We start from the raw sequence: 19540 nt of genomic DNA, 5'->3' as shown, positions 1-19540 counted from the left end.
TCCGTAGTTGACTCCTTTCTGATTATTTTTCTTCCATTACATCAGTGCCCCTCAAGCATCATATTTGCAAATGAATCACCTGGGATCTTGTTAAAATGCAGTTTATGACTCAGTAGGTTTAGGATAATGCCCAAGATTCTGTATTTCTTACAAGCTCCCAAGTGTTGTCAATGTTGGTATTCAATACTTTGAGTTAACAAGGAGATAACCTAAACATTGTGATTAATGGATCCGAGGCTTTGAATCTTTAAGGCTGCTAGGGGGAAAAAAAGTACATTGTACCCATCCTCCTCAGCAATGAGTAGTAGGTGAGTATTAGGACAATGTCTAGGGCCCAAAGGCAACATGCAGGGGTTTGACAGGTAAGTTATTCTATCAAGATTACTATAAAGAAGAGCAGAGAACTATGAACATTGTAGTTTCTTTCTGTCTAAAAAATACTCTTTTTTTTTTTAATTTAAGAAGTAATGTCCTGCTGAATGACAATATTTTAATTAAGATATTTACAAATCTTGTTTTCTGCCCTTCTGTAGCTACACCACTTCCAGAGGAGTTTGAGTTACAAGGATTCTTGGCTTTGAGACCTTCTTTCAGGTAGATGGCTTTTATCACTGTTTACCTAGCGTATTAAAAAGCTTCCTAATCAACTTCCCTATATCGTCCATTCTACTCTGCTTCAGCAATTATATTTTTAAAGTACAGGCTTGATGATGTCCCATTACTAATACAAAAACTTCAATTTACCCATCCTCCGTTGTTATAATATCTTTTTTAGCTTAATGTCCAAATGCTTAGTTTTTCAGTCATATTTCCTGCCACTTTCACCTTCCTCCCCTCCAATACTTACACATATTATACATACACTATGTCCTGTACTTGAATAGCTCTGTATATTTATTCCTCCAAAACTTTGTTCATGCTATGCCTAGAACATTCCCACTTCCTCGTTTGCCCTTCCCTTACCAACCTGTTAGCACTTAACCATACCTGTCCAAGGTCCAGCTCAGGTATCACTTAACTCTGTGAAACCTTTTCAAAGCTTATCGGAAGAAACTAACCCTTCTTTATTATGCTTCTCTTATTCTTTGTTTAGCTTTTATTTCTTCAGATTAAATCATAATTATTTGTTCCTTAAGGTAGGGACTATTTCTCATTTATCTTTGTATCCTTAGTATCTGACCTACTGCCTAGCAATTCTTAGATGCTGCTTTTTTTTTTTTTTTTAAAGATAGCTTAATGAGAAATCTGAAAAATCCTTATTTTTTAGGTTGACTTACCTTTCTAACGTTAGTTCTTTGCTCTATATACTTTATGATATGTATACATTTTTTCTGATTTAGATTGGGCCACCTTAAAGTGGATAGATTACTACTATTTGTTAGAATAGGCATTTCAGAGACCCTTAGCATTGCCATGGTCATTTGAAGTAAGTTACTTATAATGCAAGGTTAGTGTTAATGAAAACTTTATTCTTAGGATAAAAGAATCTTTCCCAATAAAAGATGGTGATTTATTTGAGCTCCTCTGTGAGAAAGTGAAATATAAGTAAAAATATCACATTAATATAGTGAATTTTGCATATTGTCTTTTCTACTTTGCTTCATTGTATTTACAGTCTTTGGGAGCGTAAATAAATTCAAACAAATGCAGTTGCTTACATTAAATAGCTAACCTGTATGGAAAAATCTGAAGCCATTGCAGTTCATTAGGTTTAATTTTCTATAATTTGCTTATATCAATTTTAGGAACTTGGATTTTTCCAAAGGCCACCAGGGTATTACAGGAGACAAAGAGGGTCAGCAAAGACAAATACGACAGCAGCGCTTGATCTCTATAGGCAAATGGATCGCAGATAATCAGCCAAGGTATTCCTCATCGGATACACACACAGCCCCCACATGAGTTTTAGACTTGGTGTAATGCTATTGATTGTAAACTCTTAAGTCAAAATGTTGGTAACACAGCATCAAACTATGACCCTAGTGATCATACGTATCTCTTTATTTAACCTCTGTTCTCTCATTACACTGCCTATTTTAGAGGAGTTTGCCTTGTCGCCACTGTTTATCATGAGCTTTTTCTCCAATTTATAAACATCTATATAAATCTAACTAAATTGTATGTTCACAGTTATGGTGATTTGTATTGACAGGGGCATGGTGGTCAGTTTCAGTCAAGACAGACCAGGATGGTGCTAGTTAAATATAAAGCAGGTATGGTAGTTGGTGTAATAGACAGGGCATAGGTTTTAGAGTCAGATAGATTTGAATTCAGTGTCCAGTTCTGCCACTTCCCCAGGTGTGTGTCCTTAGGATCACTGTGGTTGATTATAACCTTTCCAAAGTCAGTAACTGTTTCATATTCATTTTTGTATTCAGGTTCATATTATACTGTAAGCCACTCACATGGTTGCATATTTGAATAAACATAATACCTCTGAGCTTCAGTTTTCACACCTATAAAACAGGAATTATAGCTACTTCAAGGGCCTAGTCTAGTGTCTTGTGCTTAAAACATGCTGAGTAAATGTAGCTGTACTTATTAGAGAACATTAAACATGTGGTGGTGATGTTCAGTGGGATAATGAGAATCTGAGTTTACATAACTGCTTTTTATGTTACCTGAATCCACACCGTTATACCCTGCTGTTTCCCACATTTTAAGGCTGTGGGACCCATACACAGTTCAGTTGTTATTGTCTTTTAGATTTGTGTTTTTCATATATGGATTTATTTTTACTTTTTTAGGCTGATTCAGTGTGAAAATGAGGTAGGGAAATTGTTGTTTATCACAGAAATCCCAGAGTTAATACTGGAAGAGCCCAGTGAAGCCAAAGAGAACCTCATTCTGCAAGAAACAACCATCATAGAGTCACTGGCTGTGGATGGGAACCCAGGACTGAAATCAGTGCTGTCTACAGGCCGAAATCTAAGCAACAACTGTGACACAGGAGAGAAACCAGTGGTCACCTTCAAAGAGAACATTAAGCCACGAGAAGTGAACAGAGACCAAGGAAGAAGTTTTCCTCCCAAAGAGGTGAGAAGGGACTATAGCAAAGGAATAACTGTAACTAAGAATGATGGAAAGAAGGACAACAACAAGAGGAAAACAGAAACCAAGAAATGCACCTTAGAAAAGTTACAGGAAACAGGAAAGCAGAATGTGGCAGTGCAGGTAAGCTGTATTTGAACTATAAAGCAGGTAGAGGAAGGCTCACACAAAAGGCAAGATTTTTCATTTTGTTCCTAAAGCCTTGAGAATTGACTATTCTGGAAGCTTCAATGCATTCTTAGAAGGCTGCATAGTAAGGTCATGTAAAGAACTATGGTAGATGGGTACTCCACCAACTCTCAGGAATTGTAATGTGAGTGAAAAAAATCTCAACCTGATTTTTGTCAGTTCTCTCCAGTTTAAGTGGCTGGGAATAACCAGTTGCAGAGCTATCAGTTTCACAAAGAATTACATTTTCTTTGGAAGGTATAATTGTGATTTATTAATGCTATAGTGGAAAATTTGGGGTCTTTTATAGATCCCATAGAACCAAGTATATTAAGGCTTACATGGTGGTTTTTTGTTTTTTGTTTTTCAGATTCACTATACAAAATAAAATATATTCTTGGGGAAAGATGAGGCTATTTTCCTTGACATTTATACCAGCCCCAGCTAGTAGCATTATATAACCTCAGTGTTATCCTGGCTCATGGGAATTTGTAAAGCAAGAACCCAAGTCTCTTGCTGGGAAAGGATAAACACTGCTCAGTTATTTGTGACTTTTCTTTTAAATATACACACACACACACACACACACACACACACACACACACCCCCCTTTCCAGGGAGATACAGATGATTTCATATAAACAAAAGGGTCTTTACTCTGTGCTGGTTTTATTAACACCGCTAATGTTTGTAGCCATTTGATTATTAACACGTTTTGGCAAATGTATTTATTTACAGTAGGCATGAGGAATCTTACAGTTTTGAAGCCTGCTTGCAAATAAACATTACGTGCAGTGCATTTCCCTTACAGTTTTTTGCAGGGAAAGGGAGAAATAAGAACATAGTAGTTCTGTTTTAAGGTTAATAATACGGGAAGAAACAGAGAAAAACATGGTAGAAATTGAGGAAAGGCACAGAGAAAGTGAGAGGTGTTGGGGAAAGGCAAGGAAGAAAACAAAAGAATTATAAGGCTGCAGGACCAGTGTTTTAGGGATAAAGAGTTCAGCATTTCCTGCCTGCTCTGGCTCTATCCTCTGAAACTGCCTCCCCAAAAGGTCCAGACGGAAAATAAAATCTCTTTTCTGGTCTCATCTTTTTTAAATCTGACTATTGATGATTAAAGAAAACCTGACAGTAGTCAATATATCACCGCCCTCTGTACCTCATCCTGAGTTTTCTATAAATGCTACCTATTTTTACTCACTTTACTCACCTTTACATTACTTGAGCAGTGCATATGGCATCTACTTCTCTCCAGCTCCATCTGTAGGATCTCAGGCCTGTTTCTTACTGCTGAAAGTATCCTTATTTATTCTGGGGGTGGTAGGGTTGCAGGGTGGAGGGTGGATGCCTGACTGATACCCTTAAAGCTGCCCAGATGAAGTTAAACTGAGGGCCAAAAGTGTCTCATCTGTGGATTAGTGGTCATTATTCATTCATAATTCATGTACATTAAGAGAATACAGGGCCATGGGGCCCATAACAGTGGCTTAAGATTATAGGCAGCTTTTTAAACCTGTTGGCATCAGATGTCTCGTTTGTAAAACAAATGAATTCTCAGGTCTTTTCTGTATTTCGTACTTTTATGATATTGTGAAAGCAAAATAATTAGACAAGTAAAACTAAGCCCTTATAACTTTTTTTGGCAATTAAATAATTTGACTTTCCCATTTTTAATTTAGGTGAAGTGAAATATCTGCAACATATACTTTTTTTGGCGGGGGGGACATAGTAGGATTTTAAATACTTTCTGAGAGTAGGTGCTTCTTTCTGACATGTTTGAGTTTCAGATTATTATAGATAGTTTTGCTTCTGGTTGGTCATAGGTAAAATCCCAGACAGAATTAAGAAGGACTCCAGTGTCTGAAGCCAGGAAAACACCTGTAACTCAAGCTCCAAGTCAAGCAAGTAACTCCCAGTTCATCCCCATTCATCACCCTGGAGCCTTTCCTCCTCTTCCCAGCCGGCCAGGTAAAAATATATGTTTTGTAGTTTCTTCTGCTGAATTCCATCTGTGTAGGAGTTTCTATTAACCCACTGAGAAATTTTAGACTCTGAGTGACATTACTAAACCATAATGTTAAAAGGTATAAGGGAGTTAGTTCTCTTTTCCCTAATGTTTATGAAATTGTTTTTTGAGCCATTTCTCTGTAGTTTATGTACAAGTGTATGCTTGTTATTACGAAGGAATTCCTGTCACTAACCATGGCATCTAAGAAACTGCCTTTCGGATTCTCCAGTTACCTCCGTGGATAGAAGTAGCAGCCAATAGTCTATATTTAATTCTTGAAATCAGGTTAAAGATTGACACTTGATCAGTCTTACTTGACGGTTGATCCCTGTCTTTTATAATTTATTAGAAGACCTCTTCTCCACCCCAGCCCAAAATGACTATACTATTTTTTGTCTTTCTTTTGCTAAGTTTCCTTAGAACTAAAGCTATGTTCTTCTGTTTTGAAGGGTTCCCGCCCCCAACCTATGTTATCCCCCCTCCTGTGGCATTTTCTATGGGCTCAGGTTACACCTTCCCAGCTGGTGTTTCTGTCCCGGGAACCTTTCTTCAGCCTACAGCTCACTCTCCAGCAGGAAACCAGGTGCAAGCTGGGAAACAGTCCCACATTCCTTACAGCCAGCAACGGCCCTCTGGACCAGGGCCGATGAACCAGGGACCTCAACAACCACAGCCACCTTCCCAGCAACCCCTTACATCTTTACCAGCTCAGCCAACAGCACAGTCTACAAGCCAGTTGCAGGTTCAGGCTCTAGCTCAGCAGCAACAATCCCCTACAAAAGCTGTGCCGGCTTTGGGGAAAAGCCCTCCTCACCACTCTGGATTCCAGCAGGTAATTCACAGTTGTGTGTACTGTCCAGCTGAAGTAAGGAGAGGGGAAGGTTGAAATTATTCTGTGTTTGGTTAATTAAAAATACTAGTTAGGCCTTCAGCTACTTCTTGCTTAGACTTGTAATGATTATGGGAACACGTAAGTCTTCTCTTTGCTGTTTAGGAAAGTTCAGGTGTTCTCCCTTTTACTTTTGTAAAGGACAATAGATCTTAACTACCATTCTTTGCTGCTACTACTTATGAGCTTTATAGAAAAGGATTTTCTGTAAATAATTTCCTCTATTTGAACCTAAACTACAGAAGGGAAATAGTATCGTAATCTTGATGAGGTGTTAATGATACCAGTCTTAAATAATTTGTCATCCCACAGCACTTGAAGCAGAAGGAGAAATGTGTGCGCGCCCACCCACACTCACACCCTCATTTATTAAACCTCTTAAATAATGGAACTGAAAGAGAACATGAGTTCAGTGCCCTTAATCTGTTCCCAGAAAGCTCTGTGTATTGAAAAACTTAGAGTAAACAAAACTGCATTGCCTAGAGTTTTGTTGGTGGTAAAATCTCTCAGATTCATTCTGTGATTCCTGAGTACTGAGTGTAAGTAACATTGCATTTTATCCTCATCTTGGTGACAGGCATCTCTTTTTTAGTATCAACAGGCAGATGCCTCCAAACAGCTGTGGAATCCCCCTCAGGTTCAAGGCCCATTAGGGAAAATCATGCCTGTGAAACAGCCCTACTACCTTCAAACCCAAGACCCCATAAAACTGTTTGAGCCGTCATTGCAACCTCCTGTAATGCAGCAGCAGCCTCTAGAGAAAAAAATGAAGCCTTTTCCCATGGAGCCATATAACCATAATTCCTCAGAAGTCAAGATCCCAGAATTCTACTGGGATTCTTCCTACAGCATGGCTGATAGCAGAGCTGTAATGGCACAGCAAGCCAACATGGACCGCAGGGGCAAACGGTCACCGGGAGTCTTCCGTCCAGAGCAGGATCCTGTGCCCAGGATGCCATTTGAGGTGTGTGTCCTTTCCTATCACCAGGCACTTCAGAGTTAGGTCTGAGGATGCATGTCCTTTAAATTTCTCAAGTAGGTGTTTATAAAGGTCACTCTGCTTCATTAGTGCTGCAGAATGCTGCTGAGTAAATGGGTGCAGCTTTTGGTCTCCTCTTTACAATTGCATAGTATGCTTGATTTGGGGGAGCTGAAGAATTCTGTTCCTGATTTTGACCTGTGATGGTCTGGCAGAGAAATCATGTGCAGAAATCTCTAACACAGCATGTTAGAGAATTCTGAGACAAAGCTCCTCTCAGTTGGGCTGAATCATCTTAAGTTTAAAAATAGGTTTATTGCATATTTAAACAAATTGTTTTCTGAGAGGAACAAAGCCAGTTATCTTTGATAGTGGAGTTCCCTGTACTTGCGCTTTTTATTCATGAGAAACGGGTATGTTTTTGTAACTTTTAAAAAAGCTGTTTCTCTGTTTGTTAGCACAAGATAGGAAAATCACTTTGCTCCGTTGCATTGTTTTACTCACTTCCCACATTAACCTTTTATGTTCTGCTCTGTCACTACTTTTGCTTCTTTCTGTTGTTTCGATCTTTCTCTACCATTGTCCTCGTGTCACTTTGCTTTGGTGTTTCAGAGCCTTTTCCTCTTTGCATAATACTGTCTCACTATTCATTACTTCTTCCTCCTTGACTTTAGTTGCCTTCATCCCCCCTAATCATGCCACTACTCCTTTGTGCTTTTGTCATCCCTTATTGCATCTCACTGTGATCCTTTCTGTCACTAGGACCCCAAGGGCTCCCCTCTACTTCCTCCGGACCTGTTAAAGAGTCTGGCTGCCTTGGAGGAAGAGGAAGAGCTGATTTTTTCTAACCCTCCTGATCTTTACCCAGCTCTGCTGGGGCCTCTCGCCTCTCTTCCTGGACGAAGCCTCTTTGTATGTATTTTACATAATTCTTCTTGCTCTAACCTCAACTTCTTTTCTGAGGTTTTGTAGTACTTGGAATAGGTGGTTTCTTCTTTCTAGGGCTTTCCTTTTTTATAGAATTTTAAAACTTATTTCCTGATTGCCCAAACTAACCTTCAAATGGTAGTAGAACATAGCAAAACATGTCTGATTCCATAGTTTCCCCAAATCTTATAGCTTTGTTACATGTTATCCAGAAAGCATCCTGCAGGGCTGGTCACACACAGAATGTGATGCTGGCCAGTTAACTTACTTTTCAGGTATCATTTCCACCTGGACCCAGGAATTTTAGGTGTCATTTAATCTTGTTTAGGAGCAGTGAGATTTTTCCTCATGTATTCAAAATATGAAATGAAATAATGTTCTAGATGTTTTACTGAATAAAAAAATTCTAGATTGATTTTACCGAACAGTATGTGGTTCTTTTCTGTTTGGTTAACTAAGAGCCCTGATCTAAATTCAGAGCCAGATTCATAAACAGAATGAGTGAAAATGAAAAGGCCTCTATTTATAAACATAGTTGGAGTACCATAAATGAGTGAACACAGAGATAAATAACTAGAATGACATAAAATAAAGTCTAAGAATTGATTAGTGGTATCTTTTAAAAATAACCTTCTGTAACCCAGTGTGCATTTCAAAGAATGCCATTGTTTAGATATTTTACTAAGGTGGGGGGACTGTAAGAAAGATGTATGCTATGAGGTCTTTCCCCCACTCCCTTCATGCCATCTTAATAAAACATAAAACAATTCTTGAGTTCCACTTTCTCGCTGTTCCTTTCCCGTAAACACGGAGTAAGAAGACATTCGTAAGATTAAAGTGCATTGATTTTAGTATTAGGAGAACTGAAAGCTGCTTAATGGCTCTCGTGACACACTGCCATCCCTGGCACTTGAAGTTCCCTTAAGAATTTTCCTGAGTGAGTGGCCACAGAGACCTCTCACTTCCCCCACTAAAGTTAGCAGAAATAAAAGATCCCCTAGACACTTGAACAGTCGTAGTGCAAGGGCAGTGCCTAGAGGTTGTTGAATGTCCAGATACTAAACTGTTGCCTCTATGTGTTTGCCTTTCTTGCTGCTTTTTTTTGCTGGGGTGGCTTGAGGGACAGGCAGGGGAGCACATCTCTGTACACTAGTTTCCTAATCTCTTAGTTCCTGTTGTGCTTGCCCCTTCCGTCGGAAATGAAGCTGATGGTGGAACAAGCGGAGGGGGGCCTTTTAGTGGATTTTTTTTCATGTTTAAAAAAACCTTACGGTAGCCCTTCTTATATTTAACATCGTTAATGATGTGTGTGAAAGTACCTTGCATGCAGCAGGTGTTTAATAAATGGTTTATTGACCAACAATTCAGTGACAGTGAGCATCAGAGATTCAGCTTTTTTTTCCCTAATAACTTTCTTAGGGCCAATAAATGTAAGCTTGACTTCAGCAACTATTTTAATATATACCACAAATAGAGTTGTTAGGAACCATGCTAACAAAACCAGTTGTCAAATGGATTTAAAGGCTTTTTAGAAGTCATTAATGTCAGTGTTTTAAAAATTTAGGGAGAAAACAGTGCCAGGTCAGTTCCCCTTCTTGTTTTGAGAGTATTTTAAATGCAACTGTTGACAAAGGGATTCCTGAGGTTCTTGCCTAGTGAACACTCCAAACTGCCAGTTTCCAGGGTCCCTGCCAGGATCTCTGTGCCAGATTAGAGGTGCTGATCAGGAGGGCTCTGTCTCACCTGTGACAACTGGCACTTATCTGGTGTCATGGTATTCACGGATTTGAATTTATATCTTCTAAGCTTTAAATTGTACAAGATAGGTGAGTACAAGTATGCTTAAATTGTGGTCTTTTGGTTGGGTGGTATCTTAAAATTAATATTAAGAAAATGGAAGGCATAATTTAATTACCTTTTTTTCCGGGACCGTGAAGAAATCCTTATTGGAGAAGCCCTCGGAGCTCATGTCACATTCATCCTCTTTCCTGTCGCTCACCGGATTCTCTCTCAATCAGGTGCGTAAACTGTGAAGCATCCTGCTTTGTGCTTTTATTGTGGGCTAGTATTTTCTTTCCCGTTCTATTTCAATACGTCTGTTTTTCTCTTTCCTTTCTCTTCCATATATTGGTGTTTTCCAGGTATTTGATTTTATTCCCCACCCCCCTTTGATTAGGGTACACTAGAGACTTGGATAAGTTTGAACTGTTTAACTTCTCATTCATGTTAAAGTCTCTGGGGCTCTGTTGTTCAGCAAGTAAATTATTCATACTTTCTAACCCAGGTGGTTTACATAGAGCAAAATAAAGGGTGAGGGAAAATAAAAGGCAAATGAATTAAACGGGAAAACTGAAAGAAACAGAAGTAAAAGCCTTCAAAAGTTTGTCTTGCAAAGAAAGGCTTAAGATAAGCATCCATGAGCACGAACACTGCATTTTCTTAAATCTCTTTCTTTGGCGTGAGTTTGTTAACTTGGTGGTCATTGTCTTTCAGGAAAGATACCCAAATAACAGTGTGTTCAATGAGGTATATGGGAAAAACCTGACAACCAGCTCTAAAGCAGAACTTAATCCCTCAATGGCCCCCCAGGAAACATCATTGTACTCCCTTTTTGAAGGGACTCCATGGTCTCCATCACTTCCTGCCAGTTCAGGTATTGACTAGTCTTTAAATTATAGACCTTGCATTTCCCGTCACTCAAGTTGATTAAGAGATAGTATGATTGTGTCTTGGTGGGTTTTGTTTGTATCTTGTTGTTATTTGTTTGTTTTTAAAGTAACTTCTGAAGGAAAATAGGAAAAAAAGCCTGATGCACTGGTTCATATGATAAATGACACTAAAAAGCTGTTTTACATCCTCAGTAATGAACAGAGTTGTAAGGGAGAAAAATATGAGTTTTATCTTAAGGTTTGCAGCTGTTTTTTAGTTTTATTTGTAGATATTCGTTCTTTGCAGGAAAAGTTGCGGTTTTAAAAATACAGAGTTAATAGTAATTTTTAAGGTTAGGCAATTCTGTTCTGATAGAGAAGAGCAGTTATACTCATCTGAAAGAGGCACACCAAAAGAATGCATTTATTTGACAAAACTGTGTACTGTTTTAGTTGTAAGGCAAGGAGTGTGCCTTAGGCATGCACAGCAGGACAGACGAGTGCATTTGGCAGGATCCCTTTTGGGGCCTTTATTTGCCTCTCCTGAAACCCTGTGATTATTGTTAACAGAATTTAAGTGATCAGACCTACAGGAAACTTTCATTCTTGGCATGTTTGTGAAACATCTTTGTTCAATGTCCTGCGTTGCTATTATTTCATAGATCATTCAACACCAGCCAGCCAGTCTCCTCATTCCTCCAACCCAAGCAGCCTGCCAAGCTCGCCTCCGACACACAACCACAATTCTGTCCCATTCTCCAATTTTGGACCCATTGGGACTCCGGATAACAGGGATAGGAGAACGGCAGATCGGTGGAAAACTGATAAGCCAGGTGAGATCCAGACTTCATTGCTTAGCAAAAGTGAAAGAACTTACTCTACCCTTCCCTAGCTTTTGGCATTTGGCAATGATAGAACAACGTCTTGAATTCTTCTTATCTCTTCATTCCTAGCCATGGGTGGGTTTGGCATTGATTATCTCTCAGCAACATCATCCTCTGAGAGCAGTTGGCATCAGGCCAGCACTTCAAGTGGCTCCTGGACAGGCCATGGCCCATCCATGGAGGATTCTTCTGCTGTCCTCATGGAAAGCCTAAAGGTGAGTGGATCAGGAACAAGAACCGCAAGAGATGTCTCTGCTTTCATTCACATAAATGGCTAATCTTATTCCTAAGGCCCTTAGGATTGATTCATAGCACATATCTAGCAAAGTCCTAGAAGCATGGTCTGCCTTATAAGATTCTTGAATAGGACTTTTTTTTTTTTAATTTGTGAATTCACTAGTGATAAAGCAGTATCCTCAGGCGGACAGACATGAAGGTTTTAGTTGGATTCTAAGATTAAGAAAATTCGGACTCACCTTGGAATATTTCATTTAAGCCTTTTCTAAACAAGTCAAAGAAGGGCATCTAATTTCAGAAATGTTTTGTTTGCCTGAAACCTTTCTGGTAAATGCTCTGGTCTCACATGGAGCTGAGTTTTAGCAAAAAGACTTTATGTAAAACATACTTGCACCTTTTCTGGTTTAAAATGATCTTAATGAGAACTAACCTGTCTTGAAGACCTGGTCTTACAACAAGTTTTTCTAATAGCTGGGGTTTTTTAGGGTTTGGGAATCTTGGGGCATACATGCCTTTATGTTTGGCTGGGATTGAAAAACAAATCCCTTAAAGACAACCGGGCATTTGACCTCTGCTGACAAGCTCTGGGCTGTTTTTCAGTCTATCTGGTCCAGTTCCATGATGCATCCTGGGCCTTCCGCTTTGGAGCAGCTGTTAATGCAGCAGAAGCAGAAACAGCAGCGGGGACAAGGCACCATGAACCCTCCACACTGAGGCCAGAGTGGCAACCCTGGGAATGAAGGCTCCATAAACCATGGCATGTTGGGTTTGCAGGACTGGCCCACACAGTCCCCTGCAGGTGGCAGCCCTCTTTTCTGTTTCTCGCTGTTGAGAGGGTGTAAGTGTTCCACCAGCCCGCTGAGTGTGCACGAAATGTCTGCAGTGCAGCAAAAAGAAAAAACCATCAGGAACTCTCCGTCCCCCCGGGGCCTTCCGGAGGGAGAGAGGAACTGCTGTTTGTCTCACTCAGTTACCTGATATCACCGCCTTTCACCTTCTCCATCGTGCATGTCCCCAGCCACATGGGAAGTGAAAGCTGAGAAGGGAAGGCAGATGGGAGAAGCCAATGGGAACGTCTCAGTCCTTTTTTTCCTCTTTGGGGAGTAAAATAGGAATCCATTAATGATTGCTTTGGTGACTGAGAATGTAGTTGAAATTATTCCTGAACATCTTTTATTATTGTTATTACTCTCAGTAGTAAGATATCACATTGAATTCTTCCATACACGGATGTGCTTCTTCTAGTCAGTGTGTAGCAAAGAAAGCCCCGTGCACTGCTCCTGTGAGAGGTTGGTGGTGACAGGATGGGGAAGCTGACCTCTTCAGTCAGTGGAAATGCTCCATAAGGGAGAGGACAAGGCCTCAACTTTCACTCAGAAGGTTCTGGTGGGCCCTCCTCTGGCCTGGAGACTCCAGCAGGAAATGCCCTTCACTCTGTAGGTGCTTGAGCCCCAATCGAGGATGCAGCGTGGGTGGTGGTGCTGGGCTGGACTTGCAGACAAACTGCTGTAGGATTTTAAATTAACGTTTTTGATTCCTGTACATTTTACGGTAGCAAAGCAGGCAGTCCCACAGAAGGCAGGCTAGTCCATTCATGGCCTGACGCATTTTAATAGGTAGAAGCTTTCAGTGTGGTTATTTTTTGTTTGGTTGGTTTTTGTGCCCCCATCCTACTTACCACCCACCTCCTCCTGTCCCTACCTCCACCCCTTTTCTACCCTGTGCTGTGTGCTAGTAATTGTTATTATTCCTAACATGCACAACATCTCGCCAACAAGCAACAGCATGGGGTCCAGCAGCTGGGGCCCGAAAGACAGTCTGAAGAAGAAGGAAGCAGCAGCAGCGGCATCTGCATAGCCCACCGAGGGGCCAGGCCCCTGCCCGGCTGCAGTCTCCCAGCCTCCACTTTCAGAGTGAAATTCAAGGCAACGCGGACACGTGTGCGTCACGCAGAGAAGAAAACACAAGGAAGTCCATTCTGGAAAAGGCGAAAGGAAGGAAAATAAACTTTTATTTGATATTTATTAGAAGGAAAGAGGACTGAAAATTTTCTTGGGTAGAAACAGAAGGACAGCATTACTGATAGTCATTTCCTGGAAAAGTAATATTTTAAGGGGAAATTATGGAAACAATCTAAATGTCCAATTGCTGTGCTAGTGGTAGGGTTTATTTTCTGGGAGAGCTCTCCTTTGTGTGTGTGTGTGTGTGTGCGTGCGTGTGTGCACGCACATGCCCGTCTGCTCCCCCAGAGGGGAGGGGTGATGTGTGTGAGTGTGTGGAGCTAGCGTGGGACTTAAGAGCTGGAAAACAGCTGCAGAGCAAAGCACATCCAGGAGCCCCGGTCGTCACTGGAGTCTGGGCAACCCCAGCAATGAAAAGGGGTGAGATTCATGCTCATTGCTGTTCCGAGACAGTGGTTGGAGTCCTGTATGCTTACATTACTGCTTTTTTAGTTTGACATGGTGTTTGGGGTTTTTTCTGTTTTGTTTTATTTTTTTGAAAGGTCCCAAAGGGTGAAGTCCCCCACCCGATGGCAATATGAAACCTTTTGTGCTTCTCTCCAGCCCCTTCCCCGTGTCCACCTTTCTCCCTTTCCCTCCGTCCCAAGCCTCCTTCCCTGCTGCCTTTACCCACTCTGTGTGTTTGAGCTCTGCATTCAGGCAGCTGCAACATTCCAGTGTTTGAAGTGTCACGGATTCTTGTGCCCTTGACAAGCTCACCAGGTTCACCGTCTCGGTCCCACGTAGTGCCCACGTCCCATCTACAGCCCCATTTCTGCATGAGAATTTGGTGTTTGGAATGTTTTCTGACTCTTGGGGCGGGGTTCCTCGCCTTATCATCCTCAGTGTGGAGTAATGAGGAGGGAGAGGAGAATCTTCATCAGAAACTGGTTTTGTGTAGTAAACTTTCTTTTGTGTTTATTTTTTTGTTTTTGTTTTTTGTTTTGGTCTGTCTGTGCAAGACCTGCAGCTGCTGAATTCAGCTTTGCCTTTAATTAAACCATGTTCTCTCCAACCAGATCTGTGTATAGACTGTTTCTTTTTTATCCTAAAAGAAAATCCAGCTTAAAAAACAAAAACTTAAACTACTTACAAGTCATCTAGGGGAAGGCAAAGAAGGTCAAAAATCAAATATGCTTCAGGGTTATTTTTGCTTTTAGTAAGGTGCCTAACCAATATGCAGGATTATGGAAAGGGATGGGTAGAAAGAAACTGTCAATTCTTTTAACAGCTCAGCATTTTTATCCTTATTGTCACCCTTAATAAAGCAACTCAGAGATAGTTTATCCTTTTGGCCCAGTAAACTCACTGAGTGTGATGAGCAGCAACAGTAATTGGTGTTCTTTGCTTTGGTGTTGTATTTCTTCAAGTTGTGTCTCATATTTCCAGTGGTAGCCTGCTGGGCCTTTGCATGTGCCAGAAGCCAGCACCACAGCTCACCAGTGTGTGTGTGCACGCCCAGCAGCTGCCCTTTCACCTTGATGTGGATTCAGTCTACACTTCAGTTCCTAACTGTGCTTTTCACACACACCTACACACTTGAAAAATTGTCAACAAAGCCACATGTATTCTACAAAAGGAAGTGGGGGGATTAAGTCCAGGTCTTTAGTATTTATGGAAAACTCTCACCCAAGTTAACCCTGAAAAACTGGGCCATTTGGTTAAATGATAACCAGAATAAACCGATAGCATTCTATCATGTATATTAGCAGAATACTTACTATAAAATGTTACCTAGTAGGGTGGTACTAACCAACTGGCTTCCTGAACACAGCTGCTTTTCGTTTCTTATTTATTCGTGGCATACATTCGTTATTGAACTCTTAAGAAATGTTCCTCCCTGAGAACACATGAAGGGATGTAGTTCTAGTATTTTAATTTTCTGTGGAATTAAAAGCCGTATTTCAGGGGTACATAACTCAGTCTAGGTTCTGTTTAAGCAACAAGACCGTTAACCCCCCAAAATGTTAATTTTGTGTGTGTGTGCGCGTGCCTTCTGAATTACCTGTAAAGTAACCTGAGGCCCTAGGAGTCTGATAGGAATGGGGGTAATTACACTTAGGTCTTGGGCCTGCACTCTGGGTATCTTGTTTTTGTAAGTTTTTTATTGAGGCATCACACACACACAGAGCTGTACCAATAGTAAGTATACAACTCGGTGAATTTTCACGAACTGACCATATCTGGGTAGCCAGCACTCAGAGCAAGAAACAGATTATCGGTGCCCTGGAAGACCCCCCTCATGCCCTTCCAGACTCTTCCAACCACCACCCCCTCGCCACCTCCAAGGTAATCATCGTCTTAAGTTCCACATCACTGTCTAATAGGTTAAATTTTAACAGGGAAAAGTAGATGAATTAATACGTCCAAACAGCGATGTCTGTAGAGTGTGCTGCAGAGGCGTGCTAAATCTTGCAAATGATAGTGCCTCCTTCTCTTCAGCTTTGCAGGTTGTGAAACATCCTAGACTCCTCTGGGAGTGCTTTCCAAGTCTGCCGTTGTCCGTTCTTCAACAAAAACTTTGGGGAAAATGCCAACCTTCCCTTTGCACTCCCCCTCCAGCCATTCTTCATTCACTGATAAAAGGAAAAGTATACTTCAATTTCTAAAATGAGTATAGGAGAATTACCTCATCTGAATATTGCACACATCTTTTGTCAGTCCTTCACCCCCCAGTTGTGCTAACAGGGAAAAGTCTGCTTTGGAAAGTGATTGGAGGTAAGAGCAAACATAGGACTTAGCCATTTCGTTATTGGTTTCTGTCTTAGACATGATAATGGAGGAATAAAATGCAAAGGAATGAATTAGACTTCGCAAAATGTTACCAAAGAAATAAAGTGAAAGGAATTGAATAATGAATCTTTAGATACGATTTTTTTTTTAACAAAGAGTTTTAGCTTTGTTGGGAATCTTTGTTTTGATTACAGGAAAGGGACATGCAATTGGTTAAATATATTAATAATGAATGTTCACTGGGGAATGATCAAAGAATTGAGAGTTGGAGCTAGTGATGGGTTCAGTCCATGTTTGTAAAATACAAGAATTTTCATAGCACCTATAAGTGCAGACACAGACTTCATAACTCAGTTGTAGATAATATCCCCGTTTTACTAAGGAAAAGGAGGCCCAGAGAGATTAATAGTTTGTTCAGGGTCATTCTGCCAATAAATACCAGACACCTTAGGTATGTATGACCTACTCCAAAGCCCATCTACCAGACCATAGAACCAGTTCAGAAGTTCCTCTTTGGATGTAAGACATCTGTATCAGATGTTACAGCAGCACTGGTGCTTGGATCCTGTCCCCAGAAGCTCTTGCTTTAATTAGTGTGGAGTGTGGTCGGGCATCAGAGTTTTTTCTAAAGTTCACTCAAGGTGATTCTAATTGCAAACTGTTGTCTTGATCCTTCCTCCTATAATGTGAGTCACGGAGCAGCATTTGTTTGTCGTGGATCCTGGGAGCATACTAGAAATGGCAAAATCTCAGGTCCTACGCCAAACCTGAGTCGGAATCCATTTTAACAAGCTCCCCAGGTGATTCACATTTTAAATTTGAGAAACTTCTGGAATGAAACTCTCTCATAACTGTTGAATACAGTTGAACTCGCCCCTCAGCCCCACACAATGTTTATGCTGAATTCTGTTTTCTCTGTAAGTGTTATTATATCAAAATATTACATGGATACTTTCTGAATTAGACCAACTTAGACTTTTATACATATCCCAGTAAAGAGTACACCACCTTCTCTGCATACCTACCCAGAAGGTTTTTCAGAGCATTCACTTGTCTTTTTCTTATCCCCAACCCTGAAAAAAAACCTCTGGACAATATAGCTGATTGGTTGATACTGACACTTAAAAAATGGTGTGGGGAGTTAAATCCAACTCTTACAACTGAGTTTCCATTCTCCCTTTCAGAAGATAGGCACTGATTGTGCATCCTGTTTCTGTTTTTCATTACTCATATTTTGAGTTAGTTGCCACAGTCGCGTACACTCACTCTTCACCCCATTAACTTTAAAATCTCCTGCTCTCGTTTCTTAACCTGTTAGATTTTCTGTTATAATTGATAATAGTGTTCGGTTTTCACTACTTTGCATTACTAATGCACAAGATTTCAGCCAATGTGAATGAAGCTTTTGATGTGACTCTTGCTTGTTACCAGGTAGAGAAATAAGACTCTGTCAAACCATCAGTTAGAGCGGTGCTCCTCTGTATGGTCAGTAGACCAGCATCACCTAGAAGCTTGTTAAAAATGCAAATTAGGGCTTCCCTGGTGGCGCAGTGGTTGAGAGTCCGCCTGCCGATGCAGGGGACACGGGTTCGTGCCCCGGTCCGGGAAGATCCCACATGCCGCGGAGCGGCTGGGCCTGTGAGCCATGGCCGCTGAGCCTGCGCGTCCGGAGCCTGTGCTCCGCAACGGGAGAGGCCACAACAGTGAGAGGCCCGCGTACCACAAAAAAAAAAAAAAAGCAAATTAGTGAGCCCCACCCCAGACCCGAATCAGAATCTCTGGAGCTGGGCCAAGGAATTTTATTTCACAAACTGCAAAGGATGCATGAGCATACTTAAGTTTGAGAAGAACTAAATTAGAACCCTCCACTTATTTCAATGTTTAATGTGTTTGATTTGTAACATCCAGGAAAGTTGCCAGAGAGAGCAATTCTGAATAGTTGCTTCTTAAGGCAAAATTTATCCCCTTCTTCCTTCATCTTCGAAAAGTATATCAATTCAAAGAACTGTAGTTTGCAGAAGATCAGTATCATGTGGTTTGGTGCAAAGGCAAAATGATTCTAACCACCTTCCAATTCATTAGTTCTGGTATGAGAATCCATGGCTTCCAAAACAATCTTTAATAATCAAAATGTGATTTAAGTCTGCCATTTGTTGCTTCCCTGCCCAGGAGAGAGCATCAGATGGAAAGGTCAGTGCTCAGTTTTGCTCCCTCTGGCTGAAAGCTAGGCAGGATATTGAAAACATCGGCTAAAGTTTGTAGCTTATTGATGTTTTCTTCTCTCTGCTCTTGAATTTATTCCTGCTAACGTGAATTAGTTACTCTAATCCAGGAGTAGCACTTACCCATTGATAACACCAGGATTACATCCCCTTCCAGAAACTCCAGGTCTTCTGGCTGGGTAGCCTCGTAGCTGAAGAGTGCTACCACTTGGCTCCCTTCCTTAAGCTGAGCTTCTGTTGTCTGGTTATTAGCATCGGATTTTTTGGTTTCTTCAGTTTCATCTGGAAAGCCCTGGTCACCCTGAAATAATAAAAGGCCTGTTAGTTTTCCTAACTTCCTGCAGCGAACATTGAACATCACCAAAGTCAGCATCAGTCAGCAAAATGTCAGTGTAGCACCTGGGTTATAAACTCAGAAAGGCCAGTCTGTGGTCAGTACCTAGCATAGACCTGGCATGTACTTTATGAACACCGGATGGTTGGATAAATGAAACCAAAAGGTATGCAGGACTGTAGATAGTCTTAAAATCTTACTGAAACCTTACAGTAATCCTGAAAAAAGGTAGAATAGGTACTAGTGTTACTTCTTTTCAGATGGAGAAACAGAGGTTGAGTCACAAGTAAGTGACAGGACCTAAAGTCAGACCTGGGTTTCTAACTCCCAAATCCAACACCCTTTCCCCAGTACCCACGACACTGGGCACCTTGTTACAGAAATGCAAATTTTCTGCGCCATCCCAAATCTATTAATCAGAAACTCCCTGCAGGAGTTAACAATTGTTACAGAAATT

General features: G+C 40.8%; 2 protein-coding genes across 13 annotated transcripts in view; one reads left to right on the top strand and one right to left on the bottom strand.

Annotated features, from left to right (window-relative positions):
• SMG7 (SMG7 nonsense mediated mRNA decay factor) overlaps window positions 1–14812 on the top strand; it is a 70877-nt gene extending 56065 nt beyond the window's left edge. For 4 of the 11 annotated variants that reach the window (XM_033437938.2, XM_033437940.2, XM_049699520.1 and 1 more), the window contains 12 exons: window positions 534–594; window positions 1746–1865; window positions 2748–3174; window positions 5046–5190; window positions 5680–6062; window positions 6712–7083; window positions 7861–8010; window positions 9963–10043; window positions 10519–10678; window positions 11336–11506; window positions 11627–11772; window positions 12395–14812. In XM_033437938.2, the coding sequence (XP_033293829.1) occupies window positions 534–594; window positions 1746–1865; window positions 2748–3174; window positions 5046–5190; window positions 5680–6062; window positions 6712–7083; window positions 7861–8010; window positions 9963–10043; window positions 10519–10678; window positions 11336–11506; window positions 11627–11772; window positions 12395–12508 (2330 nt within the window). In that variant the 3' untranslated portion in view covers window positions 12509–14812. The remainder of the gene's footprint in view (window positions 1–533; window positions 595–1745; window positions 1866–2747; window positions 3175–5045; window positions 5191–5679; window positions 6063–6711; window positions 7084–7860; window positions 8011–9962; window positions 10044–10518; window positions 10679–11335; window positions 11507–11626; window positions 11773–12394) is intronic. The other 7 variants (XM_033437943.2, XM_049699584.1, XM_033437948.2 and 4 more) reach the window with 4 other exon arrangements.
• NCF2 (neutrophil cytosolic factor 2) overlaps window positions 14701–19540 on the bottom strand; it is a 26007-nt gene continuing 21167 nt past the window's right edge. For both annotated transcript variants that reach the window (XM_004275213.4, XM_033437950.2), the window contains exons 14-15: window positions 18873–19050; window positions 14701–16370 (exon numbers count right to left, since the gene is read on the bottom strand). In XM_004275213.4, the coding sequence (XP_004275261.1) occupies window positions 16258–16370; window positions 18873–19050 (291 nt within the window). In that variant the 3' untranslated portion in view covers window positions 14701–16257. The remainder of the gene's footprint in view (window positions 16371–18872; window positions 19051–19540) is intronic.

The sequence above is a fragment of the Orcinus orca genome, chromosome 1, assembly GCF_937001465.1.
Source record: "Orcinus orca chromosome 1, mOrcOrc1.1, whole genome shotgun sequence".
NCBI classification, from domain to species: Eukaryota; Metazoa; Chordata; class Mammalia; order Artiodactyla; family Delphinidae; genus Orcinus; species Orcinus orca.
The sequence above is the reverse complement of the archived record's forward strand: the minus strand, read 5'-3'. Positions and strand labels throughout refer to the sequence as shown.